Genomic DNA, 21629 nt, shown 5'->3' with positions numbered 1-21629 from the left:
CCAAAGAAGCATTAACTGTTCCTCTCCATTCGCCCGGGAAAAAGGTGGTTTGGAGCCAGGTTGGATGATGATTTGGGTGACAGACCCCCAGGCAAGCCCTCGCCTTTGGCCGAGCTGAACGTCTCTGTCCCGTCGTGCTCGAGATCTGCAGAGTTTATCAAAGTTTCTATATCCAGCCTATAAAAGTTTCCTTTTTTATAAGTATAAAATTATCCAGTTGAATGAAAAAGTGATTTTCTTTTTACATTTAAAAACTCAAATACTTTAAAAAGAAAAAAAAAAAGTCTAAACTACTTAGTAAGCAATGCAAAACCAAAGTAAGAGTTTATCTTTGTTTTTTATTAAGACAATCCCACAGCTGGAAAATGAAACATCCTAGATTACATAAGTGACTTCAAAAAAACTCTAGAAAAAAATCTTTACAAATTTACATTTGTACAATACAAAAACTAACAGCTCATTGCATATAAATATTACATTTGGTCTGCCAACAAGTGGCATCAAAATCCCTGAAGTATTCATTTAAAGGGACCTGAGATAGCGGATGTGAAGATATGGGCATAAATATCACCTGGAAAAAAAAAATAATCAATATAGAAAGGAGACATAATTCTAATAGTTTTGTGCATTTTGGGAGTATTTTAAATCATCCAGAACATGAACTGGAGAGCCTAAATCACGTGAATTTCACTGCTCAAACATAACGGGTATTTCTAAATGAAGTCTGCTATAATGACTCACGGAGGAAGGAATAGCCTATATTAGTATTTCTACAGAAAAATAATCACCAGACTTTGATTTCTGAGTATATCCCAGCAGCCACCACACTTCGAGGCGGCATCTTTAGGAAGAAAAAACGGAGGATTTTGATTTTATCTTCCAAGGAGCGGTGAAGCCGCGGGGCAGGCGGGGACACCGACCCCTCCTGAGAATATCCAGGTGGGACCCGGGCTCCCCGAGCCCCTGGAGCAGCTCCTCTCTCCTCATCCCCTCTGCTTCCCACAGACCCAGAAATCGGGAAGATACGCAGTTCTCACCAAATAAAAAAAACAAAACAAAACAAAACAAAAACACAATCAAAAACTGGGAAACTGCGCTTAATTGTCCACCGGCTTAAATATTTTCCGAATATTTACACAATTTGTCAATTCCCAAACGTGGCTGCGGTTATCGAGGAGGGGTTTTAACTCGGAAGAGCAGCGCTAAGCTGCTCGGTTTTACTTTAAATTCTCACAAACTCTTATCAGGTACCCACATCCATGCACGTAAATGTATTTAAGCACCATTTTTATAATACTAGAGTTAAGGCTGTGACAGCAATTCCACTGGCAATCTAATTTTTTCAGGGATTCAGAGCACAGTTGTGTAAGTTCGCTGTGGGCTGAACAGGACATATTAAAAATGTACAAGCTTCCAACAGGTCTTTGCATTTCTAATACTAAAAAAGACAACTTTTAGACTAAATTTTGCAGGCTGTTACTTACTGTACATAAAGAGTTGGGTTTTTTTTTTTTTTCAATGTGTAAACCTCTTGATATACTAATAGTTGAAAATTATCTATCGCACATGCGCAGTAATTTTCTATAATACATACTTGTAAGAACACAATGACAGCTCCCTACAATACTAAATATAGATTTATCCTTGGATTGTTAACTGCTCCTTCAGTCTATCATGTAAATAATTAGCATTTTATAAAACTTTGCGTGATGGTTTAAAAAAAATAATAATAATAAAATCAAGTAATGTAAACACATAAATACATTTTTAAAAACATTGAATTCATGACACAGACCAACGATAGCAGGACATTCCAAGTCAGGGCTGACAAGACATCCTTAAACCTACAGCTACTCAAGTTTTCCCTGCCATTCACCGCTCAGATTAAAGACGAAATATCAATCAAGCTTTTAGCAAAAATTAGTGATTTGAACTTATTTTCTCCTGTTAATACTGCGTGATTTGGAACGGTTGTCAGAAACACTCCAGAGACGCCCAGGGGCAGCCTTTTCAAACGCTTGCCAAGGTTCATCCTGCTTTTTTTTCTTTTTGCGGTCAAAAGAGCCCCCAAACATTGTCAAAAGCAACACACTGGAGTCGGTCGTTCTACATTTTTTAAATTACTTGAAAACTCTCTTTACCAAGCCCCCGGTGTCAGTTCTTTTCGGTGCTCTACGCGCTACACAGCCTTTCTGCTTTTGTGCAGGAGAAGCAGCCAAGTACGTTTAAGAAAACAGTCAGGGAAAATTAAGAACCGCAACAGGATGCAAAATTTTAAGCAGCCAAAAACCCTCCACAAATTATTTCTTCATGATTATGTCCAGGTCGTTTATCTGCAGGGTGGGGAGGGATTGGGATAAGGGGGCGGCCTCTGCTTGGTTTACGGAGAAAGGAGTGATATTAAGACGGGGAGGAGTGATAAAACTGCCCAGACCCACCTAAGCTCAAGCACAGACGTGAAAGTTTCGCAGGTTATTTAAAACAGAAATATCTGGTGAGGCTGGAAGCACCCGATTTCTACAAGGGTTACGCTCACTGCAGGGAAAAAGCAAGGGGAAAAAAGGATTAATTCAGCAGACACGTGTTAAGGGATGCCAGGTGGAACTAAGTGGTGTTTGACGTCGCTGCGTGTGAGGGAGCGCAACAGGAGCCAACATCAGGGCATGGGAAAGCACGGGCCCATCGCGAGGTACAGGTGGCCATGGAGGCACAGAGCAGCCAAGAAGCCAACCCTCCAACTTTCCATCTTTGTTAAATCCACCTCCAGCAATTTGGGAATTTCGGTAGCAAAGTAAGGCGGATATAAAAAAAAAATATAGAAAGTCTTGGAGGGAAAAAAAGAGAAGCATAGAAAGAATTAAATCTTACAGTTTAGCCAAAATAACATTCATCAAGATACAAGTTTCCAAAAGAGTATCCTAAATAACCTACAGGGGCAATAAAGGGAAGCTGAAGAAGAGCACGGCAAAGAGAAAAACAGAAGTTGGTAAGAGAAAACAAAAAGCAGGCAAAGTTTGGGCTGAACTGAGACAAGAGCACATCACTACTGCAAAATGAGCTTCGTCGTTCATGCCCTGGTCCGGGAAGCGATGGGAGCGCTACAGAGACGGCAGATTTCCAGCCAGGAGAAATCTGGGAACACGGATGTGCACCAGACTTTCAGGCCCATCTCCGCAGAGGATGGAGGGCAGGGGGGTTGAGCCCCTCCAGGTGCAATCCCTGTTTTCCAAGGGGTCTCCGAATGCCCTCGAGTGCCCCGGGGCAACTCGGGAGAGGGATCACACAGGATCCACATCTAGAGAAAAACCCTGATGCCCGAGAATTAATCCTGCAGCAGCAGAGGAAGCCCTGGCCTGCCTGCACGCTTTGTCAGCCTCCAGGAACCCAATACGTCATCAGACCTTCAAACTCGTTTTTTTTTTTTTTAGGCAGAGTTTTGGAGTATTTTGTTAAAAGTGCAAGGAGAGAGACTACACTCCTGACTCCGCAGCACAGCCTTCAGCCTCGGCAACTTCACGCGCTGCTGGCTGAGCACCCCGGGGTTTGGATCAGGGAGCGAGACGGTACAAGGTCTAAATCATTTTACTGCTTCTGCTGCACCTCTGGGGTGGGTACTAAGTTTTCTGCAACCATAAGTGGTTCCTAATAGGATCTGGGTTTTGAGAGAAAGCGTCCAAGTTATGATGAAATTATAATTATTCCACAGAATGAGAAATCAATGCCTAACTCAGAGAAAGAATCCAGATGCAAAACCAAGTAAAAAGAACATCTCTAAAACCAAGTTATTTCTTTCATGCTTAGAAAAAGGTTCTCATGCACAAAAAAAAGCTTTTTTTCTTTTTTTTTTTTTTTTTTACACAATAAGCAATAGTTCTGTTGTTGTAGCACACCCTGCTGTCTAGCTCTTAATCATGTAACATATTTGATTAATACTTACGCCACAGCAAAGTGATGCTTCACTGTTATCTTCACAGTACTTCATTACATAGAAAAGATACAGGTAAGAACATATTTAATATTATTCTAATTGCTGCTAAAATACACAAACTTATAAAATGATTTCTCTGGAATCCACGTGTTTTATCTCTCCCCAGCCCCTACACAAAATAAATAAGTAAGTGGATCTTCGGCCAGTCAGAAATATATGAAAAGCGTTTCTTTTGCATTTCAAGATTTTCAGGCTTTAGAACAGAAACCATAGTGTTTACATCAGCTCAACAGGACTCATCTAAAAGGGGTATGATTCTGACTATGAGGGGATGCATACATGCTATTCCTGGTTACCATATGGAGAAGGACCAATCAGTCAAAGAAATAATACATTTCTTATAAATATATATGTGTGTATATATATACATATATATGAGCGAGATGATAGGACAGGTGTTTATATTTTAAAGCCCGACACAGAACTAGGAGAGCCTCTGCACTGTTTTTTTTTTCTTCCCCCCCCATCAAACCACAACTGAACCAAGTTCAGAAATGGATTCCAGCCAATTCATAACATTCCTTAAAAAATTAAGTGTGATTTTTGTACTGTACCATAAACTCGTATTAATGCTCTGAGCAATTTAGGATATACTCTCCTTCATCAAAAAACTAAACCTCTGCATTTTTTTTTTCAAGTCATTTTGCATCTAACTAGAACTTTTTGGAAAGCGAGATAAAATAGCCAGTGCTTAATATAGAAAGTCAAAAATTAAATTCCTTCTGCATGTGAGAATATACATGGGTCACTCTTTTGCTGCCTGAGGTTTTCCAGAAGTATTGACCAAGCTGTGCACAGAAGAACTTAAGGATATTGGATGAAAGTTTAAAAAGAAAATAAAATTTAAAAACTCCACCGAAACTTTCTAGTGTCTTTTTTTTTTTTCTCGTTTGTTCTCTCTGTGTAATCAAACTCACTCTCTTAACCAAGCTATAACTGTCCAATCCACCGAGACAACGGGAGAAAACTGCAGTCCCATATATATTCCAGCCAGACCCTACAGAGTAAGAAGCTGCACGTCCCCAGCTCAGCCCACGCCAAACACCGGCTTCTCTTCACCAAGGAGCGAGCCCACAAATGTCATCACATACTGTACTATCACTACCAAAACGATTTCTGTTTTCAAGTCAACATTTTTCAGGATAACAAGAGTACAGTGCAACACGAATTCACTTCTGGAAGTTTGAGATACAAGAGTCCATCTGGAGGATGCGAAAGGGAGTTTATCCGAAGTGCCAGCCACCAGAGGTACCACTTCTCATCAACTCATCTCCCTCAGCAACTTCGAGGGGCAAATTAAACCAAACACAGATTTGCATCGAGCAAGCGGCAGCAGAAACGCGTGGGAAACAGTCACCCTGTCTGCACAACCAAATCATCATCTGCTGAAAACGTTATGCTGATGAGAACTCTGAGTGTTACTTAGATTTGCTTTCATCGTGTCAATATAATGAAGATACAGTTACTCTGCAACTTCGCGAGCAATTCCATCCCTCTACGCTCTTTCTGGCCTCTTCTTCAAACATGTACTGAGTAATAGCATCTATTTTCTTTTAAGTTTCCAGTAGTTGTAAATAGAGGTAGCCGAGCTACTATTAAAAATCACGTTATGCTTTGAAGAGGAGGAACCTTTCAAATGTTGAAGTTACCCCTTAGCTGCACAATCTCTATTAATACTATAAAAATATGAGAGGACAAAAAGAAAATAGATGCAAGTAACTTTTGCATTTGGCACCTTTTGTCTAGATATTCATACTTCTCAAGTATTCTCTTTTTAATAAAGTTAATGCACACATAGGACACACCACATCAAAGGTTTGCTACATATTTACAAGGCACCAACCCTTTGTCACTTTTTACATGAATAAAGAACCGATAGAAAGCACGTCAGGACCCCCGAAACTGTAGTATAGACATACTTCAGTTCAGCACAATTCATGAACATTTGGCCTGGGAAGATTAAAATAATCCAGATCCTTCTTACAATATAGAAACTGTAAACATTTTATAGCTGCCTTTAGGATTGGTGTATTGTGCAAAAGTTATAATTATTACTGTGTATAAGGATTTATGGCAGAAACCACATAAAAACTCTGTAAGAAGGTGCTATTTCTATAATACAAAAACAAAACAAGGGAGAGAAGTCATAACCGTGACTCAAAATGTCATGTTCTTACTGAGAAGCTGGAAGCCTCTTTAATGTGATGAACTTGTAGTGTGTGGGGAAGAATTTCTGTAATTTAAGGCCTAATGAATAAGGCTTGTTTTGACCAATGAAGTGTGGCGATCTGAAGTTTTAAAACAAACGCAAACTGACATAATGGAAAAGCACCACTGTGAAACGTGAGTGGAGTCCCCGCACAACTTGCTTGGTAGATTTTTCTGGTAAAATCCCTGCAGTAGAAGGCCATTGAAGTTCTTTTAAAATTGTTCCAAAGTTTTTCATCTGTCAATAATTCCATCCCATGAGATGGCTGACCCTGGCTTTTTCTGTCATTTTCCGCACCCTGCCTGACCTGGAAGTACCAAGGTTCAAAGGATCCTCGGTGTGCACAAAATTGTCATTGTCAGAATCGTCATTGTACAAGACAGTTCTCCTGCCTTCGTTCCTTGTTTTGATTCGAGGCGGTCTGCTGTATCGCCCTCCAAACACGTTTTCACCAAACTGTCCCCCAAACAGGTTTTCAAATTCATCGTCTGTGATTCGGGCACGTTTCGCTCTGGTGGCTCCTCGCGAGGCTCCTCGGCCTCCTCGGCCTCTTCTTCCTCCCCTGCCGCCACCTCTTCCTCTGCCACAGCCTCTTCCGCCTCTACCACCTCTTCCCCCCCTACTCCATCGCCCCCACCGCCCCCATCTACCTCTCCTCCCTGTCCCTCTGCCCTGCCAATTCCGTTTCCCACCGGTGATTTTCCTTTTGATTTTTCTTTTGGGTTTTTTGGATTGCACAACTTTGCTGTAGTCATGGTCTCCATCAATGTAATCCTGATCTGTTCTAGATGTTGATTCAGAGTCTGAATCAGAGCCACTTCTGCTTTCAGAACTGGAACTGGATCCCGATTCCCCACTTTCTGATGAAGATAAACCAGATTTTTCCTTTAATTCTCTCTCCTTCTTCTCTTCTTCCTCCGCCTCCTCCAGATGCTCATCTTCTTCTGATGCACTTATTAATTTCCTCTTGACTCCTGTCCGAGGTTCTCTGCCATCGCCGTTTGTAAGTGGTCCATCGGGAGAGTGATCTAAGCAAACACAAAATAACCCTCTCGGTTATCATCATCATGCCCGAGCCAAACAGGATACAAAAAGTGGGATTCGCCTCATCTGCCTTTGAGGAACACTCTGGGATCCAGCTCCCAGCTACTCACCATAGAGGACCTTTATATGCTGTGGAGACAAACGGGTGCTCTAAGGGGAAAATTTATCAAAGTATGGTATCAGTTCATTTTGTCTGGAAGCAAGGACCGCAAACACTCTTGACTAAAGAGTCCAGTGAAGATCCAGTCAAGAAAGGAGCTCAGAGTGACTAAGTTAGACACAAACACCTAGCATTCAGTCAGACGAATCCTACCTCAGGTGCCAAGGCAGAAAAGCCCCTCTAAAATCTATTTCAAATCTGTAGACATTAAAATAACACTCTGCAAGCAGTATTTATTCCCCATCGAATGCATGTGCTCAAAAAGCTTAGTCCAGGGAACACTTGTGGCGAGCACAATTTCAAGACTGTAAATAACGCAAGAAAGCTCACTCAGGTTCCTGAACACCTTAATTTAAAAATACATAAAGAAACTTGCTGACTTAGGACCCAAAATACTACATGTTTTCAGAGTTACGAATCTGACAACGAAGGTGAAATATCTTCTTTAACACGGAATACAAAAAGCTCAGCTGGAACGTACACCACTGCTACTGCCCAGCAGCATGGACTTGACAAAGGCTTCAGTCAATATTCACTCAGTGCCTACCTCAGGGGAAAGTCTCATTAACATGCCCCAGAGACTAAATACCACGGCTTTCAAACAGTGTTTCCCTTCTAATCGTAACCACTTAGTCTTAATTATGATAAAAATATTTAAATTTTTTGAAACTATTTTTTTTTTCATCTTTGGTTTCAGCTTGATTAATAAAAGGATAAGGTTTTGGGGTGGGGATTCTTTTGGTCTGGTTTGCTTTTTTGTAACTCCTGAAGGAACTGTAATTCTCAAGAAAATTAAAAGCAATCAAGCTTTACCATCCAGAGAAATTTTAAAGGACTTCACTCAAGCGCATGTGACATCACACGCGTGCCACACGTCAGACAGGAGACCCCAGAACTGTAAGTAGTAAGGTAAATTCAATTCTTTCATATGGTTTGGGGATACAGTATAATGCTAGACTCAGGCAAGAATATCATAAGCATCAGATAGAAGCAACACCTTTCATTTCTAATGAAATCAGTCATTGAAAGACCAGAACACTTGTTCTTTCTCACCTTGTTTCACTGGTGTAGATTTACTCCTGATTGGTCTACTTTTCCCTGGATCAACGGTACTTCCACTTCGGTTCTGTGCATTCGAGCCTGAGGAAGATGGCTGGCCTTCCATCTCTTCACCAGTGGCTGAACCCAGAGGTTCTTCTGCTGTATCTGAAACTTCAGACAGCACACCACTAACATTGACAGAGTCATTTTTATCCTCTATTTACAGGGTTGTAACGCAAGGCATTTTGGGAAAGTTTTGTATCACCTGATTTACCAGCCCAAGTCAGGAGGTTCATCTCGCCAAGCTGCCTCTGCAGCCATGAAGAGACATAATCCCTCCGGGGTGTAATCCAAAGTGAGCTTAATGAATGCGTAATTGCTGTATGAGAAATGCCCGTATACAGGAAATCCAGGCTCTTGTCACTAGATTCATTCTTACCCAGGACAGCCCCAGGTTTCCTATTCTCTGACCATTAACTTACCAACGGCTGGAGGGCCAACTTCATCTAACACAACCTACAGACAATATATTTACAGGACCTTGCCACTTGCTCTTTCACCAGGTGGGTTTTGCACGTCTCATGACTGAATATAAGATTTAAACTGAACAATAAATATCCTTCACCTTTTTCATCGTTCTGCACATACAAGTTGCTCCAAGAGAAAGCACGCGTTTTAGAAACTGTCTCCTCACCATGAGATGAAACTGAAGAATTCGTCCTGGTCAAAGGCAGTGAGGTATTCTGGTTGGGTTTAGGTTGAATCTTCATTTGCTTCTGTTTCCCTTTTGGGCTGAAGACACAAAATATCCCAAAGAGAGAAAACTGTTAGTACCAGAAGACTCAAACACAAAACCTATTTTCTGTGCAAAGTGTCTTGCTTTTTTGCAATAAATGCGTAACACAAATGATCTCTCCTCCCCAGTGCTTGCACAAGTGAAGCAACACTAAAAATAGTGACAATATCATTCTGTTTGATAAAGGAAGTATGGAAGAACAAAGTTTTATCTCTCCTTTTAAAACGAATACTCAGTTTACTTAGATAATGTATCATACAGAAGTCAGAAAACCGCTGTACAACACTTTTTTCAACAGTGACTAAACAAAGGCAAAAAGAAACTTGCTATTCCATTTCCTCCAGAGGGAATACTTCTAATTATATAGTCTTTCACTTACCACAATTATGAGCAAGCTACAAATTGAACATGGAATCTGAGCTCATGATTTTATCACCCACGAGAGCAATTGCACCAGGAAACGAGCAACACTGTTACTGGCTGCGCGTTCAGGAAGCCCTGTCTCTGAAATGACCACCCTGTCTCTGAAATGTCATCTCCAATGACACTGATAGCAAGTCCCACCATCACTACGGTACCTGGATGCTCTACTAGTGGATGGGGAACTGCTACTGCTTCTTAGACGTTTTCGGTACCGTGGCCTTTTCCTCTTCTGACATTGCATCGCTGACTTGTACTCAGAGATGATATTTTTCATATGATTTTCAAATAAGGCAGATAGTCGAAGCGTCATGCTGTAAATCTGCAGTGAGAAAGCACAGTCATACTTATTAGAAGTTGAATAACTAGAAGGTCGGCAAAAAAAAAAAAAAAAATAAAAAAATCAGGAAGATGCCCAGACTATGTAGCACAAAAGAAAAATTCATGGTGACATTCAACTGTGAGGCTCTTTACAGATAATTTCTCTCCGTGGTACCTGCGTATTCTCTCAACAGAAAGTGTTTTCATAAAAGGATGTAATTACTAACCATACAAAAGATTTACAGTTAGAGGAAAATTGATACCTAGATTATTGAAATACAGCCTCCTTTTCTAATCTCCATGAAGCATGGAATCACGCCATAAGGTAACCTGAAGTACCAAGGGAGAAACAATTGAACTTCGCTGCCCCCTCACCCTTCCTTTTGCTTTAATTCCCAAGTGACGAGCCCTTACACCACCCCTACAGAGTCACACACAGAGCCAGCTAAATATCCTCAGTCCTAATTTCTGTAAGACAGATGTCAAAATCCTTAAACCATTTTCCTGTCCTCTTTCTAGGCCTTGCCTCTGTGTAGCCTCATCCACAAATTCACTCGTGGGTATTTCACCATCCTTCCGACTGTATTTACTTCTGTTCAAGATTTTACCTTGGATGTGTTTGAGTTATGACAAACTCATCGTTCAAGCTCAGCATAAATAAAACAAAGTTCGTGATTCCTTCCTCATACCCCTAGCCTTCTGATGCATCCAGTCTTCTGAAAATTATGTTAACACCATCACGAAGATGTTATTATCATCATCTCAGACCTCCTCCCATTTCTTGCAGTCTGTCTGAATATAAAACCTCTTTGATGTAGAGTTTTCTTTACATTCATATAACTTAATTTTTTGCCCAGACCCTTACATTTTAGCAATGTCTCTTTCTTTAGCTCTGGTATGTAGGACCCTGCCCTTCTTGCCTCCACTCAAGATGCTGATGCAAAGATAGTAAAATGGGCCAGAAAACCTAAGGATGTTGGCACATATTTGGCAGCAGAGGAACCCGCAGTGGCAGAAGGCCCCAGCCCTCCAGCAAGGATCACCTCACCCAGGCACTTCACAGCATTTAAGCAAACGGATATTGATGGGCCACTCTATTAAAGTAATTTGAGAGTTGACTCACAAGCTGTTCACTTATTAATGCACAGGGAAGCTCCCAGGGAGACTGCAGCAGTAAATAACTCGCCAAGTTTACTCTGATGTCAAGCACACATAAAACACCCTCCAATCACCTCTCTTCTTGCAATCCTCTGCTGACTCCCTTTCTATTAAAGCAAGCAAGAGTTACGGGTCTTTATCTTCAGAGCTTATCCACAGAAGAGCTTACTTCTCAGCTCTTATTCTGTCCACCTTCAGCGACGGCAATTTTGTGCTTTCTCTCACATTTGCTAACACTCGGCTGGAGTTCCCCTCTCCCACGGCATCATCCTACTTCAAGCTTACTCTCATCGTCCTGCCTACACAAATCACAGGAGTTGTTAATTCTGCTGATGAGCTAAGACTATTTATTACTCCTCCGGTGACAAGTAACATCACCCAACCTCCTGCTTCCTCCCATCCAGCACCGTTTACACGTCACTCAAAGCTCTTTCTCCTGCTTGACAGCGCCTCACGTAACAAAATCTTGTGTCACACCATGTTAGGTGCCGCATCTAAATTTTACAGAAATATTAAATTCTACGTATTGTTGTGCTTTTAGTAATAGTATTTCAGTTTAGTCCCAAATGGCATGCATTTCTTAATGGTTTATCATAGAACCACAGAACTGTTTGGGTTGGAAGGGACCTTCCAGATCATCAACCCAACACTGACAAAAACCATCACTAACCCATGTCCCTCAGCACCACGTCTGCCCGGCTTTTAAACACCTCCAGGGATGGGGACTCCACCACTTCCCTGGGCAGCCTCTTCCAAGGCTTAATAACGCTTTCAGTGAAAAAAAATTTCCTAATATAAGTGACCCTGTTTCTGCACAAGAAATGATCAGTGACTTTGTGACCAGCACTTTACCTATGATAAATGACATGGTTCAGAAATGTGATTTTGTCGCAACTTAAGCATCTTATTTAATACGCAGCTTCTCCTAATAACAATAAGGTCATTACAATTTAACGTTTGGAAACACTGTCAAAACTCTTTCTACTTTTATATGATGAAGACATCAACCATTCAATTTCTATTCTGCGTTAACAGTGGTGAAAACTGTATCCTGTCAACTTGTGATTTTTTAAGCATAAACAATATATTACCAAAACCTTTGAACATTTTAAAATCAGTTGATCACTTTGCAGTTCAGGAAAAGCTGACAGGAATATACTGCACAGGAACACATATCAGACAGAGCCACATTAACATGATCAGTCATGCACTTAGCAGTCACTTTACCTAGCTCATATAAAAATATCTATATTCTAACGTTTCGATCTCCCCTTTCCCTCTTGCCACATCCTGTTTAGGGCTCCAATCCAATACACTTTCTCTGCCTAAGTAAACTCCTATTCCTGCCTGCAGAGAAAAACCCACCTGAGAAACACGGGCAACACTATGTGAAAGTCTTGCCAAGTACACTAAGTAAACTAGAAAAAAAATTAGTATCATAATGCTCTCAGTAGACATACTGCATAATACTTGCATTACCAGCAGACTGAAAAAGGATCCTACTTATACATATATATATATATATATATGCAGTTATCAAGCTGATAGCCTTGTTTCCAGGAATAAGTTATTGAAAAAAATAAAAGCAACTGGTGATCAGTTTTCTGCTACAAATATCCAAAGAAATAGTTGCAACGGTTACCATACCATTTCTCAGAAGCTTTAAGCTCAGAAAGTTCAGATGAAAATGAAATTCAGTGGTGATCTGCGTGAGCAGAATAATGCAAGTTTATAACCACAGGTCCCAGAACTGACATACACTACTTGGTTTTATTTCACAATGCAGCGCTTTGCTCTCCAGATACAGACCTTGTTTCATGCGCTGTATTCACGTAGGGCCAGGGTCTTTGTAAAGAAGGGATTAAAATTTATTACTTACTCGAGACTTTTTATTAGGAGTGTAAGCCTTAGAGTTGCAGAATATTAAACGAATATCTTTGTAGAATTCCAAGGGACTAGTGTAGTTTCCTGCTTCCAAGGTTTCTTTCACAGTGCTGAAGTCCATAGGAGTGTCTACAATATCTCGATAATCCTGTAAGAATATACAAGAAAATAACAAAGGTTGTCAAATCCTACAGCAATAACAACACCTAAGTGTTCATCCACAACAGTGGCTCTCAAGTAATTATTTCTTCTTGACAGTTACTGCAGATAATTCCCTGAAAACATCAGTGCACGGAACCTGGTGCGTTCCAGCTCAGAAAGGGAGAGGTTGGAAACGTGGCCAACACAGATGTTTTGCCAAAGGATGAACAATAGGCTTTTTTAATTTTGAATATGGAAGTTGTACTTACAGGATAGGAGAAGAGATCAACTGGCTGCCTAAAAGGCTCCGAGTCCTCTCTTTCATAAATCAGGTTTAACAACTGCTTGCATTGCTCTTTCCAAGCATCAGGACTTGCTTTCGTGGGCTGTCTTTTTATTCGTCGTCTTACCTGCAGGGAAACAGATGTATTTCATCATTTTTCAGAATATCCAGACTATTAACTTTAGGTTCCTATTAATTTACTAGTATTATGATTCAAAGCAGATTTCCACAATTAAAAAGAGAATTGCAGTAGGATTAAAGCATAGCTGATGGCACAACAATATGCAAATTGCAGAAATATGCCTTTTCTGGCAGTATATAAACACTGAAACCCATGAGATACGACATATTTCACATCCAGGCTTGCTGATTTTGTCAGCTTTCATCCAATTTTGATTGAAAATTGAATTTTTCAAATCAAATTTTAAAAAAAAAAAAAATCTTTAACATTAAAGTAAATTTTCCTGCGCAATAACTCCCTTGGTCTGCCAACACTGACACACACATGCAACTGAATTCAGCCGGTCCTACAGATTATAGGCTATGACAAACTTAAACTAGACCTAAATTACTGTTTCATTAGCTGATCTATCTCCTCTCACAAGCAAGAATGAGCAGAAATATTTACTCACTCGTCTTTTTCCAGAGGAAGTTCCTGGAGCGTCTGAATCTACATCGACTTCTGCCACCTAAAGGCAAAGGTAATGATTACACACACCCTCAGCAATGGAAAAAGGGTTTAAAACCAAACAGCCAACAACAAACACAAGTTGAAGCACCTCAAATACAATGAACGGTTCAAGCAAAACAGAAACTAGCTTCAAACTAGGACTTAAATAACTTTAAAAATAATTAGGTGGATGCGGATAAGGTCTTTCATCTCTCTTCCAAGTTTGCTTCCATATAAATTATATATAAATATGTAAGAAATATGAATGGCTTATTTTCAGTCCTAAAGACTCAGCTAAGTCCTGGTCTTGCAGACCTAAATGTTCATGCTCTGAGCAGCTGAACTGACCAGCTGTTTATTCAGGTTCCACTTACATTAAGTGTATTTAATATTCCTTTTGGAATCTGGATTTAGAAATTAGAACAAAAACTCCTTTGTACACAGCTTTCTACCACTAATTAAAAATAACTAATTTTGAGAGGAGAAGTGATTGCTTCAAAGTCCCTACAAAAAATCTGAAAGTAATCTTTTTCTTATTTTAAGACTTATTATAAACTAAGACACACTCTTTGAAAGGCTGGAGAGAAAGCAAGGTGCTTTAGTAGCAATTTTGGACTCTCCTGATCACTGCTCGACATGGAAGAGAAGAAATTCACAATTGGCACAAGAAGGTCGAGTTGGGAAAGGGGGATCTACTATTTAAGTCATGGGAATCCCTCATTTTCTTCAAAATGCTCTTTTAACAGTCTGTGAAAATAGATGCTGTTACTGTATCTTCAGTTTCATAAAATTAATTACATTATTACATTGTAGTATAGATTTTAAGTTTCAATACAAATCCAAGACAATAGCACCAGCCATAAGCATATAGGTGTTCAAGCAGCATCAGGTTTAACTTAAATATTTCAAAACTGCAACAACAGAGTACGCCTGGGGGAACGGTGGAGGGGAAGAAACCCCCTACCTAAATCTTGTATTAGCTCATGTGTTAGAAAGCACCACTGAAAAAGTAAAACAAAACCAAGCGACTTAGGTTACAGGAGGTCACCTCTTTGCAACAGAACTATAGTACATTTCAAAATGTTTTCAAACTGCATTTAAGGGGGAAAGGTGTAAGGAGAGAGAAGAAGTGAAAAGAAGCAATATCTAACCTGGTTTCTACCTGTTATTTCACTCCGTGGTACAAGTGATGGGAAATGACACAGAATTACATAAGAAAACCAGCTCTGCTGCCTCCTGACAATGGGAGAGCTGTTGTCCTTCTGGTTCAGCAGACTGAGTAATAGCCTCACTTCATTTTCCCTGTACTTACTAATACTTCCTCACACAACAAAATATCGTGTACTCAGAGAAGATTAAAGATAGGCAGTTCCCAGAATCATTTTTACTTACTTAAGGGAGCTTATCGCCCCAGGTGAACAACTCAAATGACCTAAATAGGCTCATCTCAAAAACTCAGTGCAACTACCCGTAAAATAAAACCTCAACAAAAATCTTCCAGGTGCTGAATTTAAAAAGGGAAGAAGTTCTGACGATCAGACTTAATGGTCTTACCTCCTCTTCTTCATCAGTACTACTCAGGTCTTCTGCTTTCACCTTGTTATATATTTCTAATATATCAGTACAACTCTGATCCCTGCAGGACAATAACAAAAGCCAAAAATACATAATCAAATATCTCAGAAACTCAAGCTGTCAGGTCTATAAAGTGAAAAACATGCCTACCCGATGAAGCGAAGTAAGACATCTGTTACAATTTTGGCTGCTTTGACTATAGGACTGTCTGGCTCGTTGAAAGTCCTAGCATTATGTTCAATGTATCGTACCTCCCACATCAGCGCAGAGATTCTCCTGAAATAAAAATAAAATAAAAAAAGGAAAGGGATGGAGAAGGTGTAGATTATTTTCATTCAGAGTTCAGTAGGATTTCTCAGTAAGTAAAGGAATAAGGTAATCCAGGTCCAAGGTAAACAGGTTGCCAGAGACCAAGGTAAGTGGTTTCTGTTCACATACTGCTGACTGCCCCAGTGTCTCCACAACAGCTTTGTGGAAAAAAAAAAAAACATCCCTCTTCAAATCAGAAATGAATGGAATGAAAAGAGGAAACAAACCCACTTAAGGAAACTGCTGACTGCTCCCACTTACAGAAAGCCTTAGAGATAAAGTGGTCCTCAGACAGAAAAAAAAAAAAAAAAAAAAAAAAGAGTAGGACATTTTTTATCCCCAGGCTAACTGGAAAAAAGGAGATTTCTGGTTTACAGCACTATTTAGCCCACTTCTGGCAACTGCAATTCAAGCAAAGCACCTGATTCAAAGGCAGTAGAGCTGCAGATGAGGCAAATATGCTCTGCCTGCAACGCACCCAGAGAGTAAGGCTCAGTACGTTAAACAAAAAAGACTCTCCAGGATCCAGATATACCAGCTTTTGCCTTAACAATGTGGCCAAAAGAAATTATTATTCAGGAAGACTCACTTTGCCCAAGGCCAAATAGAATCTGATCTTATGCTGTTAGCTCATCAAAGAAATATACTGCTGAAGTGGCATTACATAGTATTCAACTAAACATATACTCAACGGGGCTATAGCAAATGTAGATTACAAACAAGTACAAATCTAACTGACCTATAAAACCTGTTTTCAAGTCTCCTCCTGATTGTGGTGAGGTCAGTTGGATAAGCAACAACAGTGCAATACATGGGATAGGCACTAAGGTCCACCGGAACAGCAAAGGGATTAGAAATGTCTGAAAGACAAAAGATCAAAATAATTTAAATGCCTCAGAAGATACCAGAAGGGAAGTTATGAGATAACTAGATTCCTTATAATGCTTTCTGGGTTTTCCTTCTGAGAATTCAGCAAAAGCAATAGAGATCTATGGCTGGATATGTCGTTACCCAAAGGGTAGGGTTCTCCCTCTTGTGCCATCTGTTAGCTACTCTTAAAACAGCATATTTTTTTTTTAAGTATTGCATCTGAGATTTGCATGCCAGCAGCCAACCGTATGGCTGAAAAGCAACATGACATACGCACTGACAACAGGAATATTACAACAAGCAACATAAACCAAGAATACAGACATGTCCTGTATATAAATATAGGATAGAATTTAAATCATAGCATGCTATTAAACTGTTACAAACTAGCTACAAGTTATTTGTTGGTGAGGATGTTTGGTGAGGACTTTGTTGGTTGGTTTTTTTGAGGGTTTTATTTCAATGTTTTGCTCATTCATATTTAGAGAAGACCCACTGAGAATCCCCATTAAGTTGACAGGAAGCAGGTCAAGCCTCAGAACAAAAAGGAGTATAACTGAAAAGGACACCATATGAAATTTAAAAAACTCTTTTCAAAGATTTAGTTGAGCACATTTCAAATACCCCACACCGGCTCCCAACACTCCATCCTATCTACTCTTCAGTCAGGTGCTGCCACGCTGATACTCTTAATTCCCTCCACCTTTTTCCCCCCAAACATACCAAGGGAAAGAAGTTGCTCAATCCCCCGGATTACTCGTTCACATTCTTCATCTCTGGAATGGGCCCCCCATTCTCCTTCCTGGGGTTTGTAGAGAAGAGCCGTCAGCTCATCCGGAGTCACAGGAACTCCAGCACCAACCTCCTCTGGATAAGCAGCTAAATACAAAGAATTCCACAACAGTAAGCACTAGCAGTGGCAAAAAAAAAACAAACCCTATTTACTTTGTATATGGACAGGAATTCAACACACACTTACTTCCTTCTGGAATTGGTTCCATGTCCCATGGACTCATCCTCTCTCTTTCATTATTGTCCCAGCTATTAAAAAAATGAAACATTCAAATGTATAAGTTAGAGCTGAATATAACAATACACCTTTTATCTATCAGACTTAAACAAGTGAATACTTACTGAACACTGTAGCACTGGAAGGAACTATCAGGATATTCTGCCTGGAACGGCTGCTGACTCTCCACAGTTCCAAACCACCAAGCGTCATCTATTATACTGCGAAATCTATCCCCTATAAGGAAAAAGATTGCATTCAGGAAAAGACCAACACAAATGATTGTTAAATACTTCTTTTTAGAGAATCAACTTCATCTTTCATAAACACACTACTTCGATTCTTAAATTTTGCACTACAGGAATTAAGCCTTTCCCTTAAAGAAAGAAATTTGACATCTCTAGTAATTAGTCACAGCTGCCTCCATGTCTCAAATCACAATGTAACAGTAGATTCTTCTGCTATCACAGGCCTCCTAACAGTTTCTCTCATTTCTTTTTTTTTTTTTTCTGCTACAGGAATTGCAGCAAACATCAAATAAAGTGTCCAATGATTGCTATAATATCATGTGTGTTATAGTCCTTTCCATCATGTAAGAGAGACGCTGTATCCTATTAGACAGCTGCAGAAATGTTGCAAAACATATGGAAGTGGAAAAAAAGTAGTCACCTATTTGCCAGTTCCTTTCTTTGGCTTCATTATAAAACTGATGCAGCACAAGGAAGTCAATAACATCTGGCATATCATGGTACCTTCGTGAAACAGACAAAAAAAATTGCTTCTAGGACCCATACACACAATTCCACATGTACAATACAGTCTCCAAACACAACATTTCATGCATTTGGTTTGCAAGTTTGGCGTAATAACTAATTAATACCACCATCATGCCTTGCAAGAGAAAAAAAGGAAGGGTAGCATCAGCATCTCAGCAGCTTACTTTATGGAAAATGATTCTCCTGTCATTTTGCCCGTGATTGGATCTAGGAATGCAAGCTTCAAGCAGCAGAGCGTAGGAGGCCCAACTTCATATTTAATTCCTACAGTCTTCACAAATTCTTGTTCCTATTTATCAATAAGCATGGAACAGTATTATTTTAACTTGCTAACAACAAAAACATCCATGTTAAAAGACCAAACATATTAATAAAAAATAAATGTGTTTCCACTCTAGAGCCCAGGTAATTTTACCCATGAAAATTTTCTTTTCCAAATACTAAATATCAATCACAGTAACGTGAAGAATGAAAAAGATACGAGATGCTCATTCCCTTGGCAGATTTGTGAAAAGGATACCCACAAATTATTTCACTTTTGTAGTAAGGTTCTAAGGAACATACCCCTCGGGTTTTAACCGCACTGATGGCACCGAAGGTTAAACCTGACTAAACCCAGGGCCTCTCACCCCTGGCACAGCGACATACAGGGGAAATCAAAGGAAATTCTTCCTCTTGCAACGGAAATTCAACAACAGCCTTTATGTTCGTGACCTGTCAAACATCAGCTGGTAGTAAGATCTCTATCCTAAATGAAATACTATTTCCTTTGCCTTACAAACTGATGATGCCTTTGAAGATTACAGCTGGAATCACTGAATACGTAGGACTAGCAACTGGATGTTTTTCAAGTAAAGCGATTATTTTCATTAATAGAACCACTGGCATACGCATATAAGAATATTGGCACATGTATGTGCTCTTCTCTTGATATGAAATCTGAGTAAAGCAGAAAAAAATATGGCAGCTCTTTGAAGTATTTATTTAACTTACCCTGAGTTCCATTTTGTTCCATGGTTGCTTTTGCATGTTAATACTGTAAATTTTTGCTTTCCTTACTGCTCGCACATAAGCTTCATGGCCTTGCCTAAAGTATATGATCTTAAAATAAAATTTAAAAAAAAAAAAGAGAGAGTTTATTTTACTTATTCGAAAGTATCTATCTAAATCTAAATCCATCTAATATCTAAATCTATTTATTTTGCTTATTCTAAAATTTCTACAAACACGTCAGCCACTATCCCTTTCAGGGCACACTGCCCGCTTCTTTATTTCATTATACAGCACCCTTCTCCTTAAAAATATTTATATCAGCCCCCAAAGTGACACCCACTGTGTATTTTCAAACTTGGGATCGTTGAGAAGTATGCAGGTTTGTCTGAAAATCCACAATCACTTCCTGCTACTCATAAGTTACATGTGAACAAAAAGAGATATAGGACAGCTATCTGTTAGCATTAAAAAAAAAGGGGGGGGAAAACGTTATCAAAACTCAGCCTATCCTGAGCACGATTCACCGCAAATATTGCTACGTTTAATAGCTCATCAGCCTGGGTGGGAATTTGAGAATTGCTACACTCATTACCTCGTCTCCCATTTGTGGGACAAAAGGTGAGCGGCGGGGTATAGTATCCAAGATCCACTGTGGGGCCAGCCATTCCTCACTGGGTTCACCTTCCATCGAAAGCAGTCCGCTTGGTTTCTTAAATATATTACATTAAATTTAGAATGCAAGCTGTAATTACTATGGCAGAACGTACGAAAAACTGCTCATACACCACTTCAGATAATTACATATATATATATATATATATATATATATATATATAGCAAAGCAAATGCTGGAATGTCAACGTTCCAAAAACCTCAACTAAACAGTAGGGAATAAGACGTGTTTTTTTATAAATATAATAGAAGATTAAAATGTTCATAAATAAAGATATTGTATTTCTTTCCTTAGAAATATTCTAAATGTCTTCTTTAAAAAATACTAAGAAAAGAAATCTGGCAATGTAGGTATAATACAGATGCACTGTAATTTTACAACAAAACCACCTTGGAGTAAATCTAACTGCAGTGAAGAGTACAAATCTAGGAGAAAACATCCCACCTGTAACAGAGAACTACCCGCATGAAAATGGAAGTACATCTATGTCACCACAGCACAAAAACAAAACAAAAATTACTCTGGTATTACAATTATTGTGCTATATAGGATCTTTCTTACTGTATATTTGTTTGTGAAAAATGTTACTTTGAAACAACCACTCCAAGAAAAAAATGTGTATTCATAAAGTCAAAAAGACGCTAGAAAATTAAAAAGGCTGACCTTTTTTCTAGGCTGTTTAAGTTTCCTTCGTTTTGGCTCCAGTCCTTTTGTTCCCTTCACATTTTCATCTTCAGAACTGCTACAGATTTTCCGAGCCGCCTGCCTGGTTTGTCTCTTTGGAGGCTGGAGATTAATTCCAGCATCTGCTGTCCAGTCGGAATATTCACTTGACGAATCACTGTAGATAATAAAAAGTTGTAAGAAAGAAAACAGCACCTCAGTTTTCACACAATGGAGTGAAAGGTCCAAACATTCAACCTGTTCTTCTGGTTATGCGGAACAGATGTCAGGATTAGCACAAAATTGCATTCTCATGTGAATTTAAAGAAAACCTAAGTGCTATCTAGTGTGTTTCAGTAAATTATTTTATCAATTACAAACTACAGAACTACAGTTATGGCTGATATCTACTTTTATACTAATTATCTCACTGATTCATAGGCTGACTTCATAGGAACTGACTGCACAAAGCGCACGAAAAATTTAGAAAACTAGAGCACTCTTCTAAAAATACCATTCTGACTTCTTTAATATCCAAATAACACACATACACTATTTATATTAGCTCATGGCCCTTCCAGCCATAAAAGCATAACACTAAAAATAAGAGACTGCAGAAATTCTACACAAATACATATTGACAACA

The 21629-nt window shown here is 39.4% G+C and overlaps 1 protein-coding gene across 1 annotated transcript in view; it reads right to left on the bottom strand.

Moving 5' to 3' along the window:
• Nucleotides 1-3861: 3861 nt before the first annotated feature.
• BRWD3 (bromodomain and WD repeat domain containing 3) overlaps nucleotides 3862-21629 on the bottom strand; it is a 57016-nt gene continuing 39248 nt past the window's right edge. The window contains exons 23-40 of the mRNA XM_074148001.1: nucleotides 20984-21161; nucleotides 20240-20356; nucleotides 19648-19755; nucleotides 18819-18943; nucleotides 18548-18630; nucleotides 18004-18115; nucleotides 17849-17910; nucleotides 17593-17748; nucleotides 16739-16859; nucleotides 15841-15966; nucleotides 15670-15751; nucleotides 14078-14134; nucleotides 13369-13572; nucleotides 13017-13169; nucleotides 9817-9980; nucleotides 9137-9234; nucleotides 8455-8613; nucleotides 3862-7225 (exon numbers count right to left, since the gene is read on the bottom strand). Of these exons, the coding sequence (XP_074004102.1) occupies nucleotides 6438-7225; nucleotides 8455-8613; nucleotides 9137-9234; nucleotides 9817-9980; nucleotides 13017-13169; nucleotides 13369-13572; nucleotides 14078-14134; nucleotides 15670-15751; nucleotides 15841-15966; nucleotides 16739-16859; nucleotides 17593-17748; nucleotides 17849-17910; nucleotides 18004-18115; nucleotides 18548-18630; nucleotides 18819-18943; nucleotides 19648-19755; nucleotides 20240-20356; nucleotides 20984-21161 (2893 nt within the window). The 3' untranslated portion in view covers nucleotides 3862-6437. The remainder of the gene's footprint in view (nucleotides 7226-8454; nucleotides 8614-9136; nucleotides 9235-9816; nucleotides 9981-13016; nucleotides 13170-13368; nucleotides 13573-14077; nucleotides 14135-15669; nucleotides 15752-15840; nucleotides 15967-16738; nucleotides 16860-17592; nucleotides 17749-17848; nucleotides 17911-18003; nucleotides 18116-18547; nucleotides 18631-18818; nucleotides 18944-19647; nucleotides 19756-20239; nucleotides 20357-20983; nucleotides 21162-21629) is intronic.

This window comes from Numenius arquata, chromosome 5, assembly GCF_964106895.1.
Source record: "Numenius arquata chromosome 5, bNumArq3.hap1.1, whole genome shotgun sequence".
In the NCBI taxonomy this organism is placed as follows: Eukaryota; Metazoa; Chordata; class Aves; order Charadriiformes; family Scolopacidae; genus Numenius; species Numenius arquata.
This window is presented reverse-complemented; position numbering and strand designations above follow the sequence as displayed.